General features: G+C 45.9%; 1 protein-coding gene across 2 annotated transcripts in view; it reads right to left on the minus strand.

The window, feature by feature from the left end:
* Positions 1–18,956, minus strand: part of LOC110520671 (X-ray repair complementing 5) — a 42,547-nt gene extending 23,591 nt beyond the window's left edge. Inside the window, exons 1-12 of one of the 2 annotated variants that reach the window (XM_090230508.1) lie at positions 18,872–18,956; positions 17,920–18,033; positions 13,306–13,489; positions 11,839–11,887; positions 9,661–9,783; positions 9,277–9,426; positions 5,604–5,718; positions 4,425–4,563; positions 2,690–2,802; positions 1,148–1,210; positions 909–1,046; positions 721–811 (exon numbers count right to left, since the gene is read on the minus strand). In XM_090230508.1, the coding sequence (XP_090086634.1) occupies positions 721–811; positions 909–1,046; positions 1,148–1,210; positions 2,690–2,802; positions 4,425–4,563; positions 5,604–5,718; positions 9,277–9,426; positions 9,661–9,783; positions 11,839–11,887; positions 13,306–13,489; positions 17,920–18,033; positions 18,872–18,889 (1,297 nt within the window). In that variant the 5' untranslated portion in view covers positions 18,890–18,956. The remainder of the gene's footprint in view (positions 1–720; positions 812–908; positions 1,047–1,147; positions 1,211–2,689; positions 2,803–4,424; positions 4,564–5,603; positions 5,719–9,276; positions 9,427–9,660; positions 9,784–11,838; positions 11,888–13,305; positions 13,490–17,919; positions 18,034–18,871) is intronic. The other variant, XR_016494891.1, reaches the window with a different exon arrangement.
* Positions 18,957–21,262: the final 2,306 nt, after the last annotated feature.

Consider the following 21,262-nt stretch of genomic DNA (forward strand, 5'->3'; position numbering starts at 1 on the left):
CTGAGGGAATGTACATCCTAGGGCAGGAGTGGTCCACTAGCCTACCTGAGGGAGTGTACATCCTAGGGCAGGAGTGGTCCACTAGCCTACCTGAGGGAATGTACATCCTAGGGCAGGAGTGGTCCACTAGCCTACCTGAGGGAGTGTACATCCTAGGGCAAGACTGGTCCACTAGCCTACCTGAGGGAGTGTACATCCTAGGGCAGGAGTGGTCCACTAGCCTACCTGAGGGAGTGTACATCCTAGGGCAGGAGTGGTCCACTAGCCTACCTGAGGGAATGTACATCCTAGGGCAGGAGTGGTCCACTAGCCTACCTGAGGGAGTGTACATCCTAGGGCAGGAATGGTCCACTAGCCTACCTGAGGGAATGTACATCCTAGGGCAGGAGTGGTCCACTAGCCTACCTGAGGGAGTGTACATCCTAGGGCAGGAGTGGTCCACTAGCCTACCTGAGGGAGTGTACATCCTAGGGCAGGAGTGGTCCACTAGCCTACCTGAGGGAGTGTACATCCTAGGGCAGGAGTGGTCCACTAGCCTACCTGAGGGAATGTACATCCTAGGGCAGGAGTGGTCCACTAGCCTACCTGAGGGAGTGTACATCCTAGGGCAGGAATGGTCCACTAGCTTACCTGAGGGAGTGTACATCCTAGGGCAGGAGTGGTCCACTAGCCTACCTGAGGGAGTGTACATCCTAGGGCAGGAGTGGTCCACTAGCCTACCTGAGGGAGTGTACTTCTTGTTGTTCTCCAGAGAAGGGAAGCTGTACTGCCTGAGATCTTCCATGAACGGAAGCTGAACATACACCAGACACTAAGAACACAGAAGGTTCTAGAGTTAGCCCAATGGCGTCTGGTCCAAAACAGTGCACCATAAAGGGAATAGGGTATGATGTATTTGACTAACTCACCTCATACTTCTCCTTAATACAGGGGAAGGCTGCTCCTACTTGTGGGTTTCCATTGCGGGCGTAAACATACCTCACCACCGCCACCATCTTGAGGTCATCCAGAGCACGGATCAGACCTGAGAGAGCTACACCTGCATGCTGAGCTCAGACAGACAGGCAGACAGACAGACACAGGCAGACAGAGAAAATGAGTATGAAGACAAGTCCCTCTCTTGATTCAATAACAACACTATTCTCACCTCATCATCTTTAGGGGCGAACACCTTGAGGACCTGAGTCCCCACGAACTGGTGTCTGTTGATCTGTAGCAGAACAATACAGGTTAGAGGTTAGAGATAATGTTGGTCTGTAGCAGAACAATACAGGTTAGAGGGGCTCTTGATCTGTATCAGAACAATACAGGTTAGAGGGGCTCTTGATCTGTAGCAGAACAATACAGGTTAGAGGTTAGAGGGTTGGTTGATCTGTAGCAGAACAATACAGGTTAGAGGTTAGAGGGTTGGTTGATCTGTAGCAGAACAATACAGGTTAGAGGTTAGAGGGTTGGTTGATCTGTAGCAGAACAATACAGGTTAGAGGTTTGGTTGATCTGTAGCAGAACAATACAGGTTAGAGGTTAGAGGGTTGGTTGATCTGTAGCAGAACAATACAGGCTAGAGGGACTGTTGGTCTGTATCAGAACAATACAGGTTAGAGGGACTGTTGGTCTGTATCAGAACAATACAGGTTAGAGGGACTGTTGGTCTGTATCAGAACAACACAGGTTAGAGGGACTGTTGGTCTGTATCAGAACAATACAGGTTAGAGGGGCTCTTGATCTGTATCAGGACAATACAGGTTAGAGGGACTGTTGGTCTGTATCAGAACAATACAGGTTAGAGGGGCTCTTGATCTGTATCAGGACAATACAGGTTAGAGGGACTGTTGGTCTGTATCAGAACAATACAGGTTAGAGGTTAGAGGGTTGGTTGATCTGTAGCAGAACAATACAGGCTAGAGGGACTGTTGATCTGTAGCAGAACAATACAGGTTAGAGGTTAGAGGGTTGGTTGATCTGTAGCAGAACAATACAGGCTAGAGGGACTGTTGGTCTGTATCAGAACAATACAGGTTAGAGGGGCTCTTGATCTGTATCAGGACAATACAGGTTAGAGGGACTGTTGGTCTGTATCAGAACAATACAGGTTAGAGGGACTGTTGGTCTGTATCAGAACAATACAGGTTAGAGGTTAGAGGGTTGGTTGATCTGTATCAGAACAATACAGGTTAGAGGGGCTGTTGATCTGTAGCAGAACAATACAGGTTAGAGGTTAGAGGGTTGGTTGATCTGTATCAGAACAATACAGGTTAGAGGGGCTGTTGATCTGTAGCAGAACAATACAGGTTAGAGGTTAGAGGGTTGGTTGATCTGTAGCAGAACAACACAGGTTAGAGGGGCTGTTGATCTGTAGCAGAACAATACAGGTTAGAGGGGCTGTTGATCTGTAGCAGAACAATACAGGTTAGAGGGTAAAGGTTAAACCTATTGAGATACAATCTCTTTTGTAAGAAGAGACCTGTTCAATTGCATTGAGAGCAATTCCCTCGCTCCACTTGATAAGACTATGTGTACATCCCAAATGGCACCCTATTCCCTATAGTGCACTGGTCCAAAGTAGTGCACTATTCCCTATTCCCTACTGGTCCAACGTAGTGCACTATATAGGGTATAGGGTGACGTTTGGGATGTAATCTATATGCTTTTTGTGAGTCTGTTTGACAGGAAACAGCAGCTGTATTACCATGCTCTGTTTGGTGAAGCCCAGCACAGCAAAACTCTTCCCATCTGTCTTGTACTTCATCTGGTCCTGGTCAACTTTGGAGAAGGGGACGATGTCACTGCCATAACGATACCCTTTAGAGAGGAGAGGAAGAACAGAGGAAGAGTGAAGTTCTCCCTTTAGAGAGGAGGAGAGGAAGAACAGGAGGAGTGAAGTTCTCCCTTTAGAGAGGAGGAGAGGAAGAACAGGAGGAGTGAAGTTCTCCCTTTAGAGGAGAGAGGAAGAACAGAGGAAGAGTGAAGTTCTCCCTTTAGAGAGGAGAGGAAGAACAGGAGGAGTGGAGTTCTCCCTTTAGAGAGGATGAGAGGAAGAACAGGAGGAGTGGAGTTCTCCCTTTAGAGAGGAGAGAGGAAGAACAGAGGAAGAGTGAAGTTCTCCCTTTAGAGAGGAGAGGAAGAACAGGAGGAGTGGAGTTCTCCCTTTAGAGAGGATGAGAGGAAGAACAGGAGGAGTGGAGTTCTCCCTTTAGAGAGGAGGAGAGGAAGAACAGAGGAAGAGTGGAGTTCTCCCTTTAGAGAGGAGAGGAAGAACAGAGGAAGAGTGAAGTTCTCCCTTTAGAGAGGAGGAGAGGAAAAACAGGAGGAGTGAAGTTCTCCCTTTAGAGAGGAGAGGAAGAACAGGAGGAGTGGAGTTCTCCCTTTAGAGAGGAGAGAGGAAGAGTGGAGTTCTCCCTTTAGAGAGGAAGAACAGGAGGAGTGAAGTCCTCCCTTTAGAGAGGAGAGGAAGAACAGAGGAAGAGTGAAGTTCTCCCTTTAGAGAGGAGGAGAGGAAGAACAGAAGGAGTGAAGTTCTCCCTTTAGAGGGAGGAGAGGAGGAACAGGAGGAATGGAGTTCTCCCTTTAGAGAGGAGGGAGGACGAGTGAAGTTCTCCCTTTAGAGAGGAGAGGAAGAACAGGAGGAGTGAAGTTCTCCCTTTAGAGAGGAGAGAGGAAGAGTGGAGTTCTCCCTTTAGAGAGGAGGAGAGGAAGAACAGGAGGAGTGGAGTTCTCCCTTTAGAGAGGAGAGAGGAAGAACAGGAGGAGTGAAGTTCTCCCTTTAGAGAGGAGAGAGGAAGAGTGGAGTTCTCCCTTTAGAGAGGAGAGAGGAAGAGTGGAGTTCTCCCTTTAGAGAGGAGAGGAAGAACAGAGGAAGAGTGAAGTTCTCCCTTTAGAGAGGAGAGGAAGAACAGGAGGAGTGGAGTTCTCCCTTTAGGGAGGAGAGAGGAAGAGTGGAGTTCTCCCTTTAGAGAGGAGAGAGGAAGAGTGGAGTTCTCCCTTTAGAGAGGAGAGGAAGAACAGAGGAAGAGTGAAGTTCTCCCTTTAGAGAGGAGAGGAAGAACAGAGGAAAAGTGAAGTTCTCTCTTTAGAGAGGAGGAAAGTAAGAACAGGAGGAGTGAAGTTCTCCCTTTAGAGAGGAGGAGAGGAAGAACAGGAGTGAAGTTATCCCTTTAGAGAGGAGAGGAAGGACAGAGGAAGAGTGAAGTTCTCCCTTTAGAGAGGAGAGGAAGAACAGAGGAAGAGTGGAGTTCTCCCTTTAGAGAGGAGAGGAAGATGCTCTCATCCAGTGTCCATCTCACCTTGGAACCTTCCATGAACTTGTTCTACCAGTCAAAGGTTTCTTGAACCTTGTAAAAACGACTACTGAATGGATGGCAGGAACCTAGCCGTTTGAGACAACACTCGTATCACACACAGCTTCACTTCCTGATTTCTCTCACCTTGTATGGTGTCGTCCTTCTCTACCTCGGTCTCTTCGTCATCGTTCAGACAGTAAACTACATCTCTTTTTATGTCGTCTTTCTGGTGTGTCTGAGCATCTACCACCGACCACGACTTCCTGGGTCTCTCCTCACATACCTGCAAGGGTCAGACAGTCACTACACTAATTCACATCTTTCAGTTCCTGCTTCAGGGACAGTCCATCAGAGTAATAAGATCAGCCCTTCCCCGTCCCCTGGACGACACATTCAGCCCTTCCCCGTCCCCTGGACGACACACGTTCAGCCCTTCCCCATCCCCTGGACGACACACGTTCAGCCCTTCCCCGTCCCCTGGACGACACGTTCAGCCCTTCCCCGTCCCCTGGACGAAACGTTCAGCCCTTCCCCGTCCCCTGGACGACACATTCAGCCCTTCCCCGTCCCCTGGACGACACACGTTCAGCCCTTCCCCGTCCCCTGGACGACACGTTCAGCCCTTCCCCGTCCCCTGGACGAAACGTTCAGCCCTTCCCCGTCCCCTGGACGACACACGTTCAGCCCTTCCCCGTCCCCTGGACGACACACGTTCAGCCCTTCCCCATCTCCTGGACGACACACGTTCAGCCCTTCCCCCTCCCCTGGACGACACACGTTCAGCCCTTCCCCGTCCCCTGGACGACACACGTTCAGCCCTTCCCCATCCCCTGGACGACACACGTTCAGCCCTTCCCCATCCCCTGGACGACACACGTTCAGCCCTTCCCCATCCCCTGGACGACACACGTTCAGCCCTTCCCCGTCCCCTGGACGACACGTTCAGCCCTTCCCCGTCCCCTGGACGAAACGTTCAGCCCTTCCCCCTCCCCTGGACGACACGTTCAGCCCTTCCCCGTCCACTGGACAACACGTTCAGCCCTTCCCCGTCCCCTGGAAGACACGTTCGGCCCCTCCCCATCCCCTGGAAGACACGTTCGGCCCCTCCCCATCCCCTGGACGACACGTTCAGCCCTTCCCCGTCCTCTGGAAGACACGTTCGGCCCCTCCCCATCCCCTGGAAGACACGTTCGGCCCCTCCCTGTCCTATGGACGACACGTTCGGCCCCTCCCCGTCCTCTGGACGACACGTTCGGACCCTCCCTGGTCAACAGTAGTGCACTGAATAAGGTGCTATTCAAGAGACAGTGATACTCTACTTACTGCTTTGTAGCCAACAATCTTGATGGACAGAGAGCTGCCGATGGTCAGAGTACAGGGCCAGGCCATGGGTCTCTTCTCAACACGTTTAAACACAGACAACTTCTCTATAGCATCACTGCAAGACAGAGAGGAGAGGAGACTGTCAGAGCAGGACAACCTCAGTCTCTGTGTGGCATCAGAATATAGCCTCAAACTCAGAGCTTTGACCTAAATGACTCCCTATAGCGCCCCTCTGCCACCCTCTAGTCCCCCCCTACAGGCCCCATCTACCACCCTCTAGTCCCCCACCAGACCACCCTAAAGGTCCCCTCCACCACCCTATAGCCCCCACCCCCCCTATCACCCTATAGGACCCCTCCACCACACTATAGGTCCCCTCCACCACCCTATAGCCCCCCCCCCCTTCTCCACCACCCTATAGGTCCCCTCCTCCACCACCCTATAGGTCCCCTCTACTACCTGATAGCCCCCCCCCCCCTCTCCAGGTCCCCTCTACAACCCTATAGGCCCCCCCTCCCCACCATCCTATAGCCCCCCCCCCCCCCCCCACCACCCAATAGGCCCCCATCCACCACCCTCCAGGTCCCCTCTACTACCCTATAGGGTCCTTCCCCTCCACCACCCTATAGCCCCCTCCTCCACCACCCTATAGGTCCCCTCCACCACCCTATAGGTCCCCTCTACTACCCTATAGCCCCCTCCCCCCTCCAGGGCCCCTCTACCACCCTATAGGCCCCCCCACCACCCTATAGCCCCCTCCACCACCCTATAGGTCCCCTCCACTACCCTAAAGCCCCCCCCCCCCTCCCTATAGGTCCCCTCTACCACCTTATAGGTCCCCTCTACCACCCTATAGCCCACCTCCACCACCCTATAGGTCCCCTCCACTACTCTATAGCCCCCCCTCCCTATAGGTCCCCTCTACCACCTTATAGGTCCCCTCTACAACCCTATAGGCCCCCCCCCCACCACCACCCTATAGCCCCCTCCACCACCCTATAGGTCCCTTCCACCACCACCCTATAGGCCCCCTCCACCACCACCCTATAGGTCCCCTCCACTACCCTATAGCCCCCCCCCTCCCTATAGGTCCCTTCTACCACCCTATAGCCCCCCCCCACCACCCTATAGGCCCCCTCCACCACCAACCTATAGGTCCCCTCTACTACCCTATAGCCCCCCCCCCCCCCCCTTTAGGTCCCCTCTACCACCCTATAGCCCACCTCCACCACCCTATAGGTCCCCTCCACTACTCTATAGCCCCCCCTCCCTATAGGTCCCCTCTACCACCTTATAGGTCCCCTCTACAACCCTATAGCCCCCCCCCCACCACCACCCTATAGCCCCCTCCACCACCCTATAGGTCCCTTCCACCACCACCCTATAGGCCCCCTCCACCACCACCCTATAGGTCCCCTCCACTACCCTATAGCCCCCCCCCTCCCTATAGGTCCCCTCTACCACCATATAGCCCCCCCCCTCCACAGGTCCCATCCACCACCCTATTGGTCCCCTCTACCACCCTATAGCCCCCCCCTCCACCACCATATAGGTCCTGTCTACCAACCTATAGCCCCCCCACCCTCCTCAACCCTATAGCCCCCCTCTAACACCCTATAGCCACCCCCTCCACCACCCTATAGGTCCCCTCTACAGCCCTATAGCCCCCCCCCCTCCACAGGTCCCCTCCACCATCCTATAGGTCCCCTCCACCACCCTATAGGCCCCCCCCCTCTACCACCCTATAGTCCCCCCCCTCCACCACCATATACGTCCTGTCTACCAACCTATAGCCCCCCCACCCTCCTCAACCCTATAGCCCCCCTCTAACACCCTATAGCCACCCCCTCCACCACCCTATAGGTCCCCCCTACCACTCTATAGGCCCCCCCTACCACTCTATAGGCCCCCTCCACCACCCTATAGCCTCCCCCCACCACCCTATGGGTCCCTCCCTCCACCACCCTATATCCCCCCCTCCACCACCCTATAGCCCCCCTCCACCACCCTATAGCCCACCTCCACCACCCAGTAGGTCCCCTCTTCTACCCTATAGCCCCCCCCCCCCCCCCTCCAGGTCCCCTCTACCACCCTATAGCCCCCTCCACCACCCTATAGGTCCCTTCCACCACCCTATAGGTCCCCTCCACCACCACCCTATAGGTCCCCTCCACCACCACCCTATAGGTCCCTTCCACCACCACCCTATAGGTCCCTTCCACCACCACCCTATAGGTCCCCTCCACCACCACCCTATAGGTCCCCTCCACTACCCTATAGCCCCCCCTCCCTATAGGTCCCCTCTACCACCCTATAGGCCCCCCCACCACCCTATAGGTCCCCTCTACCACCCTATAGGCCCCCCACCACCCTATAGGTACCCTCCACCACCCTATAGGTCCCCTCCACCACCCTATAGCCCCCCCCCTCCACCACCCTATAGCCCCCCTCCTCCACCACCCTATAGGCCCCCCTCCTCCACCACCCTATAGGCCCCCCTCCTCCACCACCCTATAGGCCCCCCTCCTCCACCACCCTATAGCCCCCCATACCACCCTATAGGCCCCCTCCACCACCACCCTATAGGCCCCTTTCACCACCCTATAGCCCCCCCCTCCCTATAGGTCCCCCCCTCCACCACCCTATAGGCCCCCTCCACCACCCTATAGGCCCCCTCCACCACCACCCTATAGCCCCCCCCCTCCCTATAGGTCCCCCCCTCCACCACCCTATAGGCCCCCCCCCTCCACCACACTATAGGCCCCCCTTCCACAACCCTATAGACCCCCTCCACCACCCTATAGCCCCCCTCCACCACCCTATAGCCCCCCCCCCCCCCTCCAGGTCCCCTCTACCACCCTATAGCCCCCTCCACCACCACCTTATATGTCCCCTCCACCACCACCCTATAGGTCCCCTCCACTACCCTATAGCCCCCCCTCCCTATAGGTCCCCTCTACCACCCTATAGGCCCCCCCACCACCCTATAGGTCCCCTCCACCACCCTATAGCCCCCCCCCCCCTCCACCACCCTATAGCCCCCCTCCTCCATCACCCTATAGGCCCCCCCTCCACCACCCTATAGCCCCCCATACCACCCTATAGGCCCCCTTCACCACCACCCTATAGCCCCCCCCCTCCCTATAGCCCCCCCCCTCCCTATAGGACCCCCCTCCACCACCCTATAGGCCCCCCCCTCCACCACCCTATAGGCCCCCTCCACCACCACTCTATAGCCCCCCCTCCACCACCCTATAGGCCCCCCCCCACCACCCTATAGGCCCCTCCACCACCACTCTATAGCCCCCCCCCCCCTATAGGCCCCCCTTCCACCACCCTATAGGCCCCCCACTCCACCACCCTATAGCCCCCCATACCACCCTATAGGCCCCCTTCACCACCACCCTATAGCCCCCCCCCCCCCCCCTACCTATAGGACCCCCCTCCACCACCCTATAGGCCCCCCCCTCCACCACCCTATAGGCCCCCTCCACCACCACTCTATAGCCCCCCCTCCACCACCCTATAGGCCCCCCCACCACCCTATAGGCCCCTCCACCACCACTCTATAGCCCCCCCCCCCCTCCACCACCCTATAGGCCCCCCTTACACCACCCTATAGGCCCCCCCATCCACCACAACATCTGGATTGCAGACCCCAGTGACTTCCTACCTGAAGGTGTAGACTTCCTCCAGACCATCCTCCTCATCCAGAGACATCATGACCTGCTTGGTCATTTCCAGCCCCTGCTGCTGCTCTCTGGACAGAGCTTTACCCCCGTGGGGGGGGTTGGAACCCCCTCCATCTACAGGGAAGGGTAGGCTGGAGGAACAGAGGTTAAGGGGTCAGTTTGGAGTCATTCCGTGGCTGTCCCCCAAATCGCCAGAACCTGGCCAAAAGTACTGCATTATACAGGAAATATGATGCTATTTCAGATTAAGCGCATTTCAGATGAAGCGCAGATGAAGCATTGAGTGGATGTAGATGCACTCAATGCTTCCATGATATACGACAAGCCATTCGAGATCTCTACAGTAGAATAACACATAGACACACAAGAACTGCAGAGTGATGCCGGCTCTCTTCAGGTTGCCTATGATAATGTCCAGCTGGTCAGGACTGCTCGGTGTGTTCAGGTCTGTGAGCATGACGATGTTCAGACGCTCATATTTCTTCCCCCTGAAGAACAGTCAAACAGAACAGAGTTACATAGGAAACATGATCACCCATGAACCAAATCAGAACCCAGTAGCTCCTCCAATGGGGTCCTTTTTGTCATTTACAATCATTCTGGTAACACTTTACTTGACTCCCAGCATCATAACCTGTCATAACAGCTGACAACTTGCCATGAGGTCATAACACTCACGACCCATATATTTACACCTGTTGGGCCATAAAATAACGCAATATATGTCATGTCAGACCAAAGGATACATTTCCACCGGTCTAATGTCCATTGCTCGTGTTTCTTGGCCCCAGCAAGTCTCTTCTTATCATTGGTGTCCTTTAGTAGTGGTTCCTTTGCAGCAATTTGACCATGAAGGCCATGATTCACACAGTCTCCTCTGAACAGTTGATGTTGAGATGGGTCTGTTACTGGAACTCCATGAAGCATTTATTTGGGCTGTAATTCTGAGGCTGGTAACTCTATTGAACTTATCCTCTGCAGCAGAGGTAACTCTGGGTCTTCCTTTCCTGTGGAGGTCCTTGTGAGAGCCAGTTTCATCATAGCGCCTGATGGTTTTTGCGACTGCACTTGAAGAAATGTTCAAAGTTCTTGAAATGTTATGGTTTGACTGACCTTCATGTCTTAAAGTAATGGACTGTCGTTTCTCTTTGCTTATTTGAGCTGTTCTTGCCATAATATGGACTTGGTCTTTTACTAAATAGGGTTATCTTCTATTTACCAATCCTACCGTGTCACAACACAAGTGATTGGCTCAAACGCATTAAGGAGGAAAGAAATTCCACAAATTAGCTTTTAACAAGATACACCTGTTAATTGAAAAGCATTCCAGGTGAAGCTGGTTGAGAGAATGCCAAGAGTGTGCAAAGCTGTCATCATGGCAAAGGGTGGCTACTTTGACGAACCTCAAATATAAAATATATTTTGATTTGTTTAACACTAACACGTCCATATGTGTTACTTCATAGTGTTGATGTGTTCATTATTATTCTACAATGTAGAAAACAGTAGAAATAAAGAAAAACCCGTGAATGAGTAGGTGTGTCCTAACTTTTGGCTGGTAGTGTATGTGTCATGACAGTGTCATGACCATATAAGTTACGACAAGTTATGTCAGCTGTTATGACATTGTGACATGGTTATGACGCTGGGTGTCAGGTAAAGACTTACCCTAATAATATATTGATTAGATGTTCCTATCCAGTCTCACCATAATATATTGATTAGATGTTCTTATCCAGTCTTACCATAATATATTGATTAGATGTTCCTATCCAGTCTTACCATAATATATTGATTAGATGTTCCTATCCAGTCTCACCATAATATATTGATTAGATGTTCTTATCCAGTCTCACCATAATATATTGATTAGATGTTCTTATCCAGTCTTACCATAATATATTGATTAGATGTTCCTATCCAGTCTCACCATAATATATTGATTAGATGTTCTTATCCAATCTTACCATAATATATTGATTAGATGTTCTTATCCAGTCTCACCATAATATATTGATTAGATGTTCTTATCCAGTCTTACCATAATATATTGATTAGATGTTCCTATCCAGTCTTACCATAATATATTGATTAGATGTTCCTATCCAGTCTTACCATAATATATTGATTAGATGTTCCTATCCAGTCTTACCATAATATATTGATTAGATGTTCTTATCCAGTCTTACCATAATATATTGATTAGATGTTCCTATCCAGTCTTACCATAATATATTGACTAGATGTTCCTATCCAGTCTTACCATAATATATTGATTAGATGTTCTTATCCAGTCTTACCATAATATATTGATTATATGTTCTTATCTAAAGCCACTTACAGTCATGCATGTATAACTTTTTGGGGGGATAGTGGGAGTGGGAATTGAACCCACTCTCCCCGCATTGCAACAGCCATGCTTGACCAACTGAGATACAGAGGATTTGCTTGAGTAAGCCAATTTGGTATCCTATTATCAAAGTAGAGATGTTTTGTTTCACTTTCACACAGAATGATCTAGCTATGTAAAACAGATTACTTACAGAGTTTCGTTCTGAAGCAGGTCCATGCATACAACTAGAGCATCCAGCCCTGAGCCAACAGTGGTTAAGGAAACAAGTCAGTCCGTTAACAGTAACACAGTTAATCAAGGTCAAATACAGACCTAACGGTTCACACACTGACCACGGCCTAACAGCAGAAACATTTATTTTGCACGTTGCCTATTAAATGAATAGCATTAAAGAACTGAAATTATATATATATATATATATATATATATATAATTTCAGTTATTTTATGCTAGTATATAATAATATATATATAATTTCAGTTATTTTATGCTAGTATATAACAATATATATAATTTCAGTTATTTTATGCTAGTATATAACAATATATATATAATTTCAGTTATTTTATGCTAGTATATAATAATATATATATAATTTCAGTTATTTTATGCTAGTATATAATAATATATATAATTTCAGTTATTTTATGCTAGTTTTTAACAATATATATATATATAATTTCAGTTAATTAATGCTAGTATATAACAATATATAAATAATTTCAGTTATTTTATGCTAGTATATAATAATATATATATAATTTCAGTTATTTTATGCTAGTATATAACAATATATATATAATTTCAGTTATTTTATGCTAGTTTTTAACAATATATATATATATAATTTCAGTTAATTAATGCTAGTATATAACAATATATAAATAATTTCAGTTATTTTATGCTAGTATATAATAATATATATATAATTTCAGTTATTTTATGCTAGTATATAACAATATATATATAATTTCAGTTATTTTATGCTAGTTTTTAACAATATATATATATATAATTTCAGTTAATTAATGCTAGTATATAACAATATATAAATAATTTCAGTTATTTTATGCTAGTATATAACAATATATATATAATTTCAGTTATTTTATGCTAGTATATAATAATATATATATAATTTCAGTTATTTTATGCTAGTATATAACAATATATATATAATTTCAGTTATTTTATGCTAGTTTTTAACAATATATATATATATAATTTCAGTTAATTAATGCTAGTATATAACAATATATAAATAATTTCAGTTATTTTATGCTAGTATATAACAATATATATATAATTTCAGTTATTTTATGCTAGTATATAACAATATATATATAATTTCAGTTATTTTATGCTAGTTTTTAACAATATATATATATATAATTTCAGTTATTTTATGCTAGTATATAACAATATATAATTTCAGTTATTTTATGCTAGTATATAACAATATATATATAATTTCAGTTATTTTATGCTAGTATATAATAATATATATATATAATTTCAGTTATTTTATGCTAGTATATAACAATATATATATAATTTCAGTTTTTTTATGCTACACTGGACTCAATGGTTTAAAAACACCATGTCAACAGTGCTGTCTACTGAAGGAGTGAGCTGTGGTCAGTCAAAGGAAGGATACAGTCAGCCTGTTGACTCCCAGGTTGCACATCATTCTGGATCTCTTCCAGCAGCTCAAAGTTTGGGATCATGAGATGGCGGTGTACTGAGATGTTCTGGTACTGGTCGTCTTTAGCTAGGTTGTTCTTAGTGTTGTCTGACCCAAACAGCACCAGACCCAGCTCATCTTTGTTCTCAGCAAACACCTACAGGAAAGACAGTCCCAAATGACAGCACATTCCTTACATATGTGGAAATATACTACCTCTGACCAGGGCCCAGGGTTCTCTAAGTGGGGCCTGACGAGGTACGGCAGAGGGTCCAGTGCTTCTTTTTTGGCCAAGGGATCCATGGAATAAATTTAGGGTGTAATATAGTATTATTTATCTACAATGTATGTTCTTAACCCTGGGGAACAATTTTTTATTTTTGTAATTCTTTGCCTCATGGCAAAATGTGTAGATTTGAAGGATATTAGCCTGAAAACTACAACATTTTCTCTCCAATGCCAAGATCCTTTTAAAATGTTCCTTCCCAGGGCTCGAGACTTGGTTTGTCCGGCCATGCACAACCAAAGTCATAGTAAAACTACTTGTATTTTATCTCACTCAAGTTGTGTTCTAATTGAGAGGGTCCCTGGTGTATTTTCTATCACAAAAGGGGTCCCACCCCAAAACGTTTGAAAAGCCCTATTCTGATGGCTAGAAAGTAGAGTGTCACAATCCAGGACCTCTGGCTGTGTTCCAAAATGTGCACTTGTCCTGTTCTGTCAAGGGTGGTGATCTTCCACGAACACCTAAGAGAGATGCGGTCTAGTATAGGAGAACACAGAGCGCTTAAAATCAGCTAAATTCTGCAGCGCCAGCTGTGCCATCAGAGTCCCTGGGTTCGCGCCCAGGCTCTGTCGTAACCGGCCGCGACCGGGAGGTCCGTGGGGCGACGCACAATTGGCCTAGCGTCGTCCGGGTTAGGGAGGGATTGGTCGGTAGGGATCTCCTTGTCTCATCGCGCACCAGCAACTCCTGTGGCGGGCCGGGCGCAGTGCGCGCTAGGTGCCAGGTGCACGGTGTTTCCTCCGACACATTGGTGCGGCTGGCTTCCGGGTTGGAGGCGCGCTGTGTTAAGAAGCAGTACGGCTGGTTGGGTTGTGTATCGGAGGACGCATGACATTCAGCCTTCGTCTCTCCCGAGCCCGTACGGGAGTTGTAGCAATGAGACAAGATAGTAGCTACTACAACAATTGGATACCACGAAATTGGGGAGAAAAAGGGGTAAAATTAAAATATTCAAATAAAATCAGCTAAATTTGAAACTTACGTCGACATGACCACTAATCTAAACAGGAAACTGCATCATTACGCAGCCCGAGTCAACAAAGCTAGCATTAATGCTAGCTAGCTACGTCTGTATACATTGTAGCCAATGAGCAGTGTGGGCAACTAGTGCTAGCAATTCAGTGACAAAGGTATTTTACAGATGATCCCTGAAGACTGGAGGCTGTAATCACTGTCAAAGGTGCTTCAACAAAGTACTGAGTGAAGGGTCTGAATACTTATGTATTTTTATTTCTCCGTTATTTTACCAGGTAAGTTGACTGAGAACACGTTCTCATTTACAGCAACGACCTGGGGAATAGTTACAGGGGAGAGGAGACTGAGAACACGTTCTCATTTACAGCAACGACCTGGGGAATAGTTACAGGGGAGAGGAGACTGAGAACACGTTCTCATTTACAGCAACGACCTGGGGAATAGTTACAGGGGAGAGGAGACTGAGAACACGTTCTCATTTACAGCAACGACCTGGGGAATAGTTACAGGGGAGAGGAGACTGAGAACACGTTCTCATTTACAGCAACGACCTGGGGAATAGTTACAGGGGAGAGGAGACTGAGAACACGTTCTCATTTACAGCAACGACCTGGGGAATAGTTACAGGGGAGAGGAGACTGAGAACACGTTCTCATTTACAGCAACGACCTGGGGAATAGTTACAGGGCAGAGGAGGGGGATGAATGAGCCAATTGTAAACTGGGGATTATTAGGTGACCGTGATGGTAAGTGTGATGTTTTTTAAATTTTTTATAAATAAGCAACATTTTCTAAAAAACTGTCATTATCAGGTACTGTGTGTAGATTGAGGGGGGAAAAAACAAATTAATCCATTTTGGAATAAGGCTGTAACCTAACAAAATGTGGAAAAAGTCAGGGGGTCTGAATACTTTCCGAAGGTACTGTACATTGAGCACGGTTACATGCACACAATAATGCAATTATTGTGGATAGTTATGTTAATATAATAGTTTGTTTACATGCTTTGCAAGAATAATTATTTCCCTAATAATCCTGTTTACATTGACACATCTGAAATCAGGCTCCCTGATGGGACTTTGATAAATACAGAAAATCACCAATAAAAACAAACGTTCTACCACAGTGTTATTTTTGTGAAGACTATTTGATTCTGAGTTCGGACACAAAGTTAGTGAAAACTATTTATAAATATGCACCCCCCCCCCGAACTCACTTCACTCACGCATAAGAGGGAGGCTACCCAGTGCTAGAAAATGTGCAGATCAAATACACCACTGATCCCTGATTAAGATGTTCACGTCCTAATAATTTAAAAGATTGCGCAGAAAACCAGGCGTTTAAATCGGCATAGGACTCCCGGTCACGGCCGGTTGTGACACAGCCTGGGATTGAACTCGGGTCTGTAGTGACGCCTCAAGCACTGCAGTGCCTTAGACTGCTGCGCCACTCGGGAGGGACAGGTAAGCTTTTATGCATTGTGCTGAAGATAACAAAATCTGAAATAGTGAAATAAGCTATTTTACTTGGTGTTTAAGAAGGATAAATATCCAGAACAGTGGTGTTTCACTGTGGAGCTTTAACTGCATTAGGACTGCTGGTGTTTACTTTCCAATGGGAAGGTTTGCATTGTGATACATTTATACAACTATAACACTGATGCATATTATTAAATGGCACTGATGTTCACGATAGCTTGGTTTTACATTCACCTTATACATTAATACTGTAACTAATGTTGATAGGCGATGTGATGCAATACAACTAGATTAGAAGGCCTAGACTTCTTCATCCTAATGTAAGCTAAATGCATTGGATTACACTGGCATATCATAAAGGGGAACATATTCAATGTAATGATATGCATATCAAACAGGAACATATATTAAATGAATACACCATTGTAATCTTATGACTGTCTCTCTCCCTGCAGGGAATTAGACAGATGAACTGCAGCCCCCAGATGCCCCAGCCTCCATGGGGAGACGTCAACACTTGCCGTTTTTAATAATATTAACCCATTTATCGGTTTCCTGTATCTGTGCATGAATCCTTAAAACACAGTCCATGAGAACGGTCCATTTTTTATTTAAGAACGCAGTCCATTGTGGTTTCCTTGGTCGTATGTACAGGAAGGATACACATGGTCCAATGAAATGCTTACTTGCAGGTTCCTTCTCGACAATGCAACAATAAATAAAAGACCAGACGAAACATAAAGTAAATGGCTCAGTAGAATCAACCTTTTTCCCAGGTAAGGGACATCAAGGAGATGAACATTGAACAGATTGTTCGGTATTTGAGGGCAAATGAAGTCATGACAGCCACGGGTTTTTGTTTTATCCCTTCACTAACCCCTCATTCAACTACACGTGGTCTCAATTATAGATGCTGAATAGCTGAACATGGTGTTTGTGCTGGGCAGGAATAAAAATGTGCACACAGTGTAGGACCTTGGGGAAGAAACCATTTGCCTCATTAAATAAAATAATAATTTGCTTCACATGTCACAATGAGCAGACAATTCTAGTGATGATGCACACTGCTGAATAAACTCCTGGGATAGGGTGTTTTTCCTGGTGGATGGGAGGTTCCCAAGTTCTATACATCTGTCCTGGTGACCAGGAACCAGGAAGAGCTTGCCTGCTAGCTAGCCATCATCGCATCTGACGAGCTAACTTACCTCAGCTAACGGCTGATAAAAAGCAGTGACTAAACATTTGCATTCAAAATGTATATGAAAATAAATTAACATAATTTGGTGAATAAATAACTGTAATACTTAGTTTGCCATCAATTCATTCGTTTGGGGAACTTTCACGGTGTCGCAAGGTGTTATGGGAAAGCCTCCCCGGCAAAGAGAATGAAAAAGTATGCTCCCCATGCTTGATTTGTTTTCCAGACCTCCAAAGTACGCTTACAGACACTTCTCCAGTACAGGACTAACTAACGTCATGCATAAATGTGCACGACTTTTGGCTGCGGTAAGAAAGCCATCACCATCTACGCCCATTCAACATAGCCTATATTTATGTTTCAGTTACTTCAAAATAAAACTGTGGGCTCTCATACACGCTCTAGACAGAACACAAGTACGCATTTTGGAACAAAGCCACAGTTTCTTTATAAAAATAATCATAATAATGTTTACTTGATTGCTTGCTTCCTCCCTTGTCTCCTTCTCAAAGTACATTGGAGTAAAATATCTGAGTTTCCTCTCCTCTGATCTTCTCCTCCAATTGGTTTCGAGAAGGATGCAAGGCGAGAGGACATGAGGAATCTAGGAAATACAATTGGAGATTCACCCACAGAATCAGAGAGAGTACCTGGCGCTGAACAAACTTCTGGATGACTTTCTTGGCCTGTTGGAAGGGCGGTTCCTGTCCCGGGGCAGAGTTGGACATGGAGAAACCCACATCCAGACACAGAACCAACGCTGTCTAGTTTAGCAACACAGAGAGGACATACTTTTAATTATTCAAATACAATACACATACTGGTGTTGTGTTCTGACTCATAGTTAGTAATGCATGTAGCCTGCTGCAGTTAGACCCCTCCTTTGAGCAACATGCTGTCTTTGTTTGGGAGAACACAAGGACAAGACCCACTTATCTCCAGAAGGGGCGGGTTTACAGACACTAACACATTTCCTGGGCTGTATTCATTACACCGATTCTGTTGGAAAACTTGTCTTAAACAGAAGCAACGGAATGAGGAAGGACCTACTTGAATTATCTCAAGTTTCAATGTCACATGCACAGTGAAACGCCTTCATTTAAAGCTCTAAACCCAACAATGCAGTTGCAAAACTGAACGATCACACTCCTATGGTGTATTTACGCCGATTCTATTGCGAAACGGTTTACTTCAAACTGAGTTTTTATTGACAAATTCAGGTAGCTAAGAACTTCCCCGTATCGTTTCAGTTTGGTTGTTAAACGACAAAAGGTTTCCATCGCAAGACGTAATGAATACACCCCGGGATTGACGTGAAGACATAGTGAGAGATGTAGCCATAGCGTAAATCACCAATATCATCACAAACAACTTTAACGTTAGTGATTCTAGCTAACTTATCGAGGACTAAACTCCACGGTGAAGGACTTCCTTCATTGAGGAGTTTAGTCCACTAGTTAACAAACTAATGGAACAATTCACTACTAAAATGTAAGGACTAGCATCTAGATATTATTAATTATTTAATAATTATCTACAGTTCTTGAACATAAATAAATAATAGCTTGCAAGATATGAATCAGTAAATCTCGAAGGACTTGCCTTCGCTGAACGCGCCATCTTGATTCCCTTTCCCTCGCTTTTTAATGAGTCCGGAGGGGAAGCAAACGTAAGGTAGGAATGGTTCCTACACAAAAATGTACTTTTCCGCTTAAATGTTCATGTACCAAATAAAAATCTAAAATTCAATGGGTCTCCATCGCAGTTTTGTCACAAAACTACTCTGGTTTTGGCTCATGCGCTCTATGCAACATTTTGCCAATTCAGTGCGGGTAGGCGCTGTGAGTAGTATACACATTATGAGATTATTATGGGTAAAAGCGAGAATATTTTGATGTGTCAAACCGCAGTTAAGCATCCATCCTCATGTCACCAGAATAAGACCCTCATCATTGTACTTTCACCACCATGTGAAGTTCATTGTGAATAATTTAATCTGTAGCCTAATAAACTGCAAGATTTCCCTGACTTCCACTGACTCCAAATTTCCTTCGATATGATGGTTATTATAACAATATTTACACATTAAGGCATTTCTACCGCAATTCCTCGCATAATTTATTTTACAGACACAAATAGATCCCAAAATAACATTATCTGTCAGCGTTTATAAAATTGTATTTTCCATCACAGCGGTCATTCTTTTTTAAATTATTTTTTTATTTAACCTTTATTTAACTAGGAAAGTCAGTTAAAAAAATACTTATTTACAATGACAGTCTACCAAAAGGCCAAAGGCCTCCTGCAGGACAGGGGCTGGGATTAAAAATACCCAAAAATGTAATATACAGTGCCTTGCGAAAGTATTTGGCCCCCTTGAACTTTGCAACCTTTTGCCACATTTCAGGCTTCAAACATAAAGATATAAAACTGGATTTTTTTGTGAAGAATCAACAACAAGTGGGACACAATCAAGAAGTGGAACGACATTTATTGGATATTTCAAACTTTTTTAACAAATCAAAAACTGAAAAATTGGGCGTGCAAAATTAATATTGTTTTACTGTACAGTAATGTAGTCAATCATCACCAGTTTGATTGGCTGACTACATGACATGATCACCCTCAGATGCCTCAGGGCTTTTATTATTATTACTATAATATAACTATATTACTTTCGCAAGGCACTGTAAATATAGGACAAAACACCCATCATGACAAGAGAGACAACACAACACTACATAAAGAGAGACGTAAGACAACATAGCATGGGAGCAACACAACATGGCAGCAGTACATGGAAACACAGCATGGTAGCAACACAACATGGCAGCAGCACAACATGGTACAAACATTATTGGGCACAGACAACAGCACAAAGGTCAAGAAGGTAGAGATAACAACACATCACGCGAAGCAGCCACAACTGTCCGTAAGAGTGTCCATGATTGAGTCTTTGAGTGAAGAAAATTAGATAAAACTGTCCAGTTTGAGTGTTTATTGCAGCTCGTTCCAGTAGCTGGTTGCAGTGAACCGAAAAGACAAGCGACCCAGGGATGTGAGGACTAACAGGGTTTTATAAATAAGCATCAACCAGTGGGTCTTGCGACGGGTATACAGAGATGACCAGTTTACAGAGGAGTATAGAGTGCAGTGTTGTGTCCTATAAGGAGCATTGGTGGTAAATCTGATGGCTGAATGCTAAAGAACATCTAGCCGCTCGAAAGCACTCTTACCTGCCGATCTATAAATTATATCTCCGTAATCTAGCATGGGTAGGATGGTCATCTGAATCAGGGTTAGTTTGGCAGCTGGGGTGAAAGAGGAGCGATTACGATAGAGGAAACCACGTCTAGATGTAACTTTAGCCTGCAGCTTTGATACAGTTGAAATCGGAAGTTTACATACACCTTAGCCAACTACATTTAAACTCAGTTTTCACAATTCCTGACATTTAATCCCAGTAAAAATTCCCTGTCTTAGGTCAGTTAGGATCACCACTTTATTTTAAGAATGTGAAATGTCAGAATAATAGTAGAGAGAATGATTTATTTCAGCTTTTATTTCTTTCATCACATTCCCAGTGGGTCAGAAGTTTACATACACTCAATAAGTATAAAGGCATTGCCTTTAAATTATTTAACTTGGGTCAAACGTTTCAGGTAGCCTTCCACAAGCTTCCCACAATAAGTTGGTGAATTTTGACCCATTCCTTCTGACAGAGCTGGTGTAACAGAGTCAGGTTTGTAGGCCTCTTTGCTCACACATGCCTTTTTGGGTCTGCCCACAAATGTTCTACAGAATTGAGGTCTGGGCTTTGTGATGGCCACTCCAGTACCTTGACTTTGTTGTTCTTAAGCCGTTTTGCCACAACTTTGGAAATGTGCTTGGGGTCATTGTCCATTTGGAAGACCCATTTGCGACCAAGCTTTAACTTCCTGACTGATGTCTTGAGATGTTGCTTCAATATATCCACATAATTTTCCTACCTCA

This window comes from Oncorhynchus mykiss, chromosome 3 (assembly GCF_057628025.1).
Source record: "Oncorhynchus mykiss isolate SJ-2025 chromosome 3, ASM5762802v1, whole genome shotgun sequence".
NCBI lineage: Eukaryota > Metazoa > Chordata > Actinopteri > Salmoniformes > Salmonidae > Oncorhynchus > Oncorhynchus mykiss.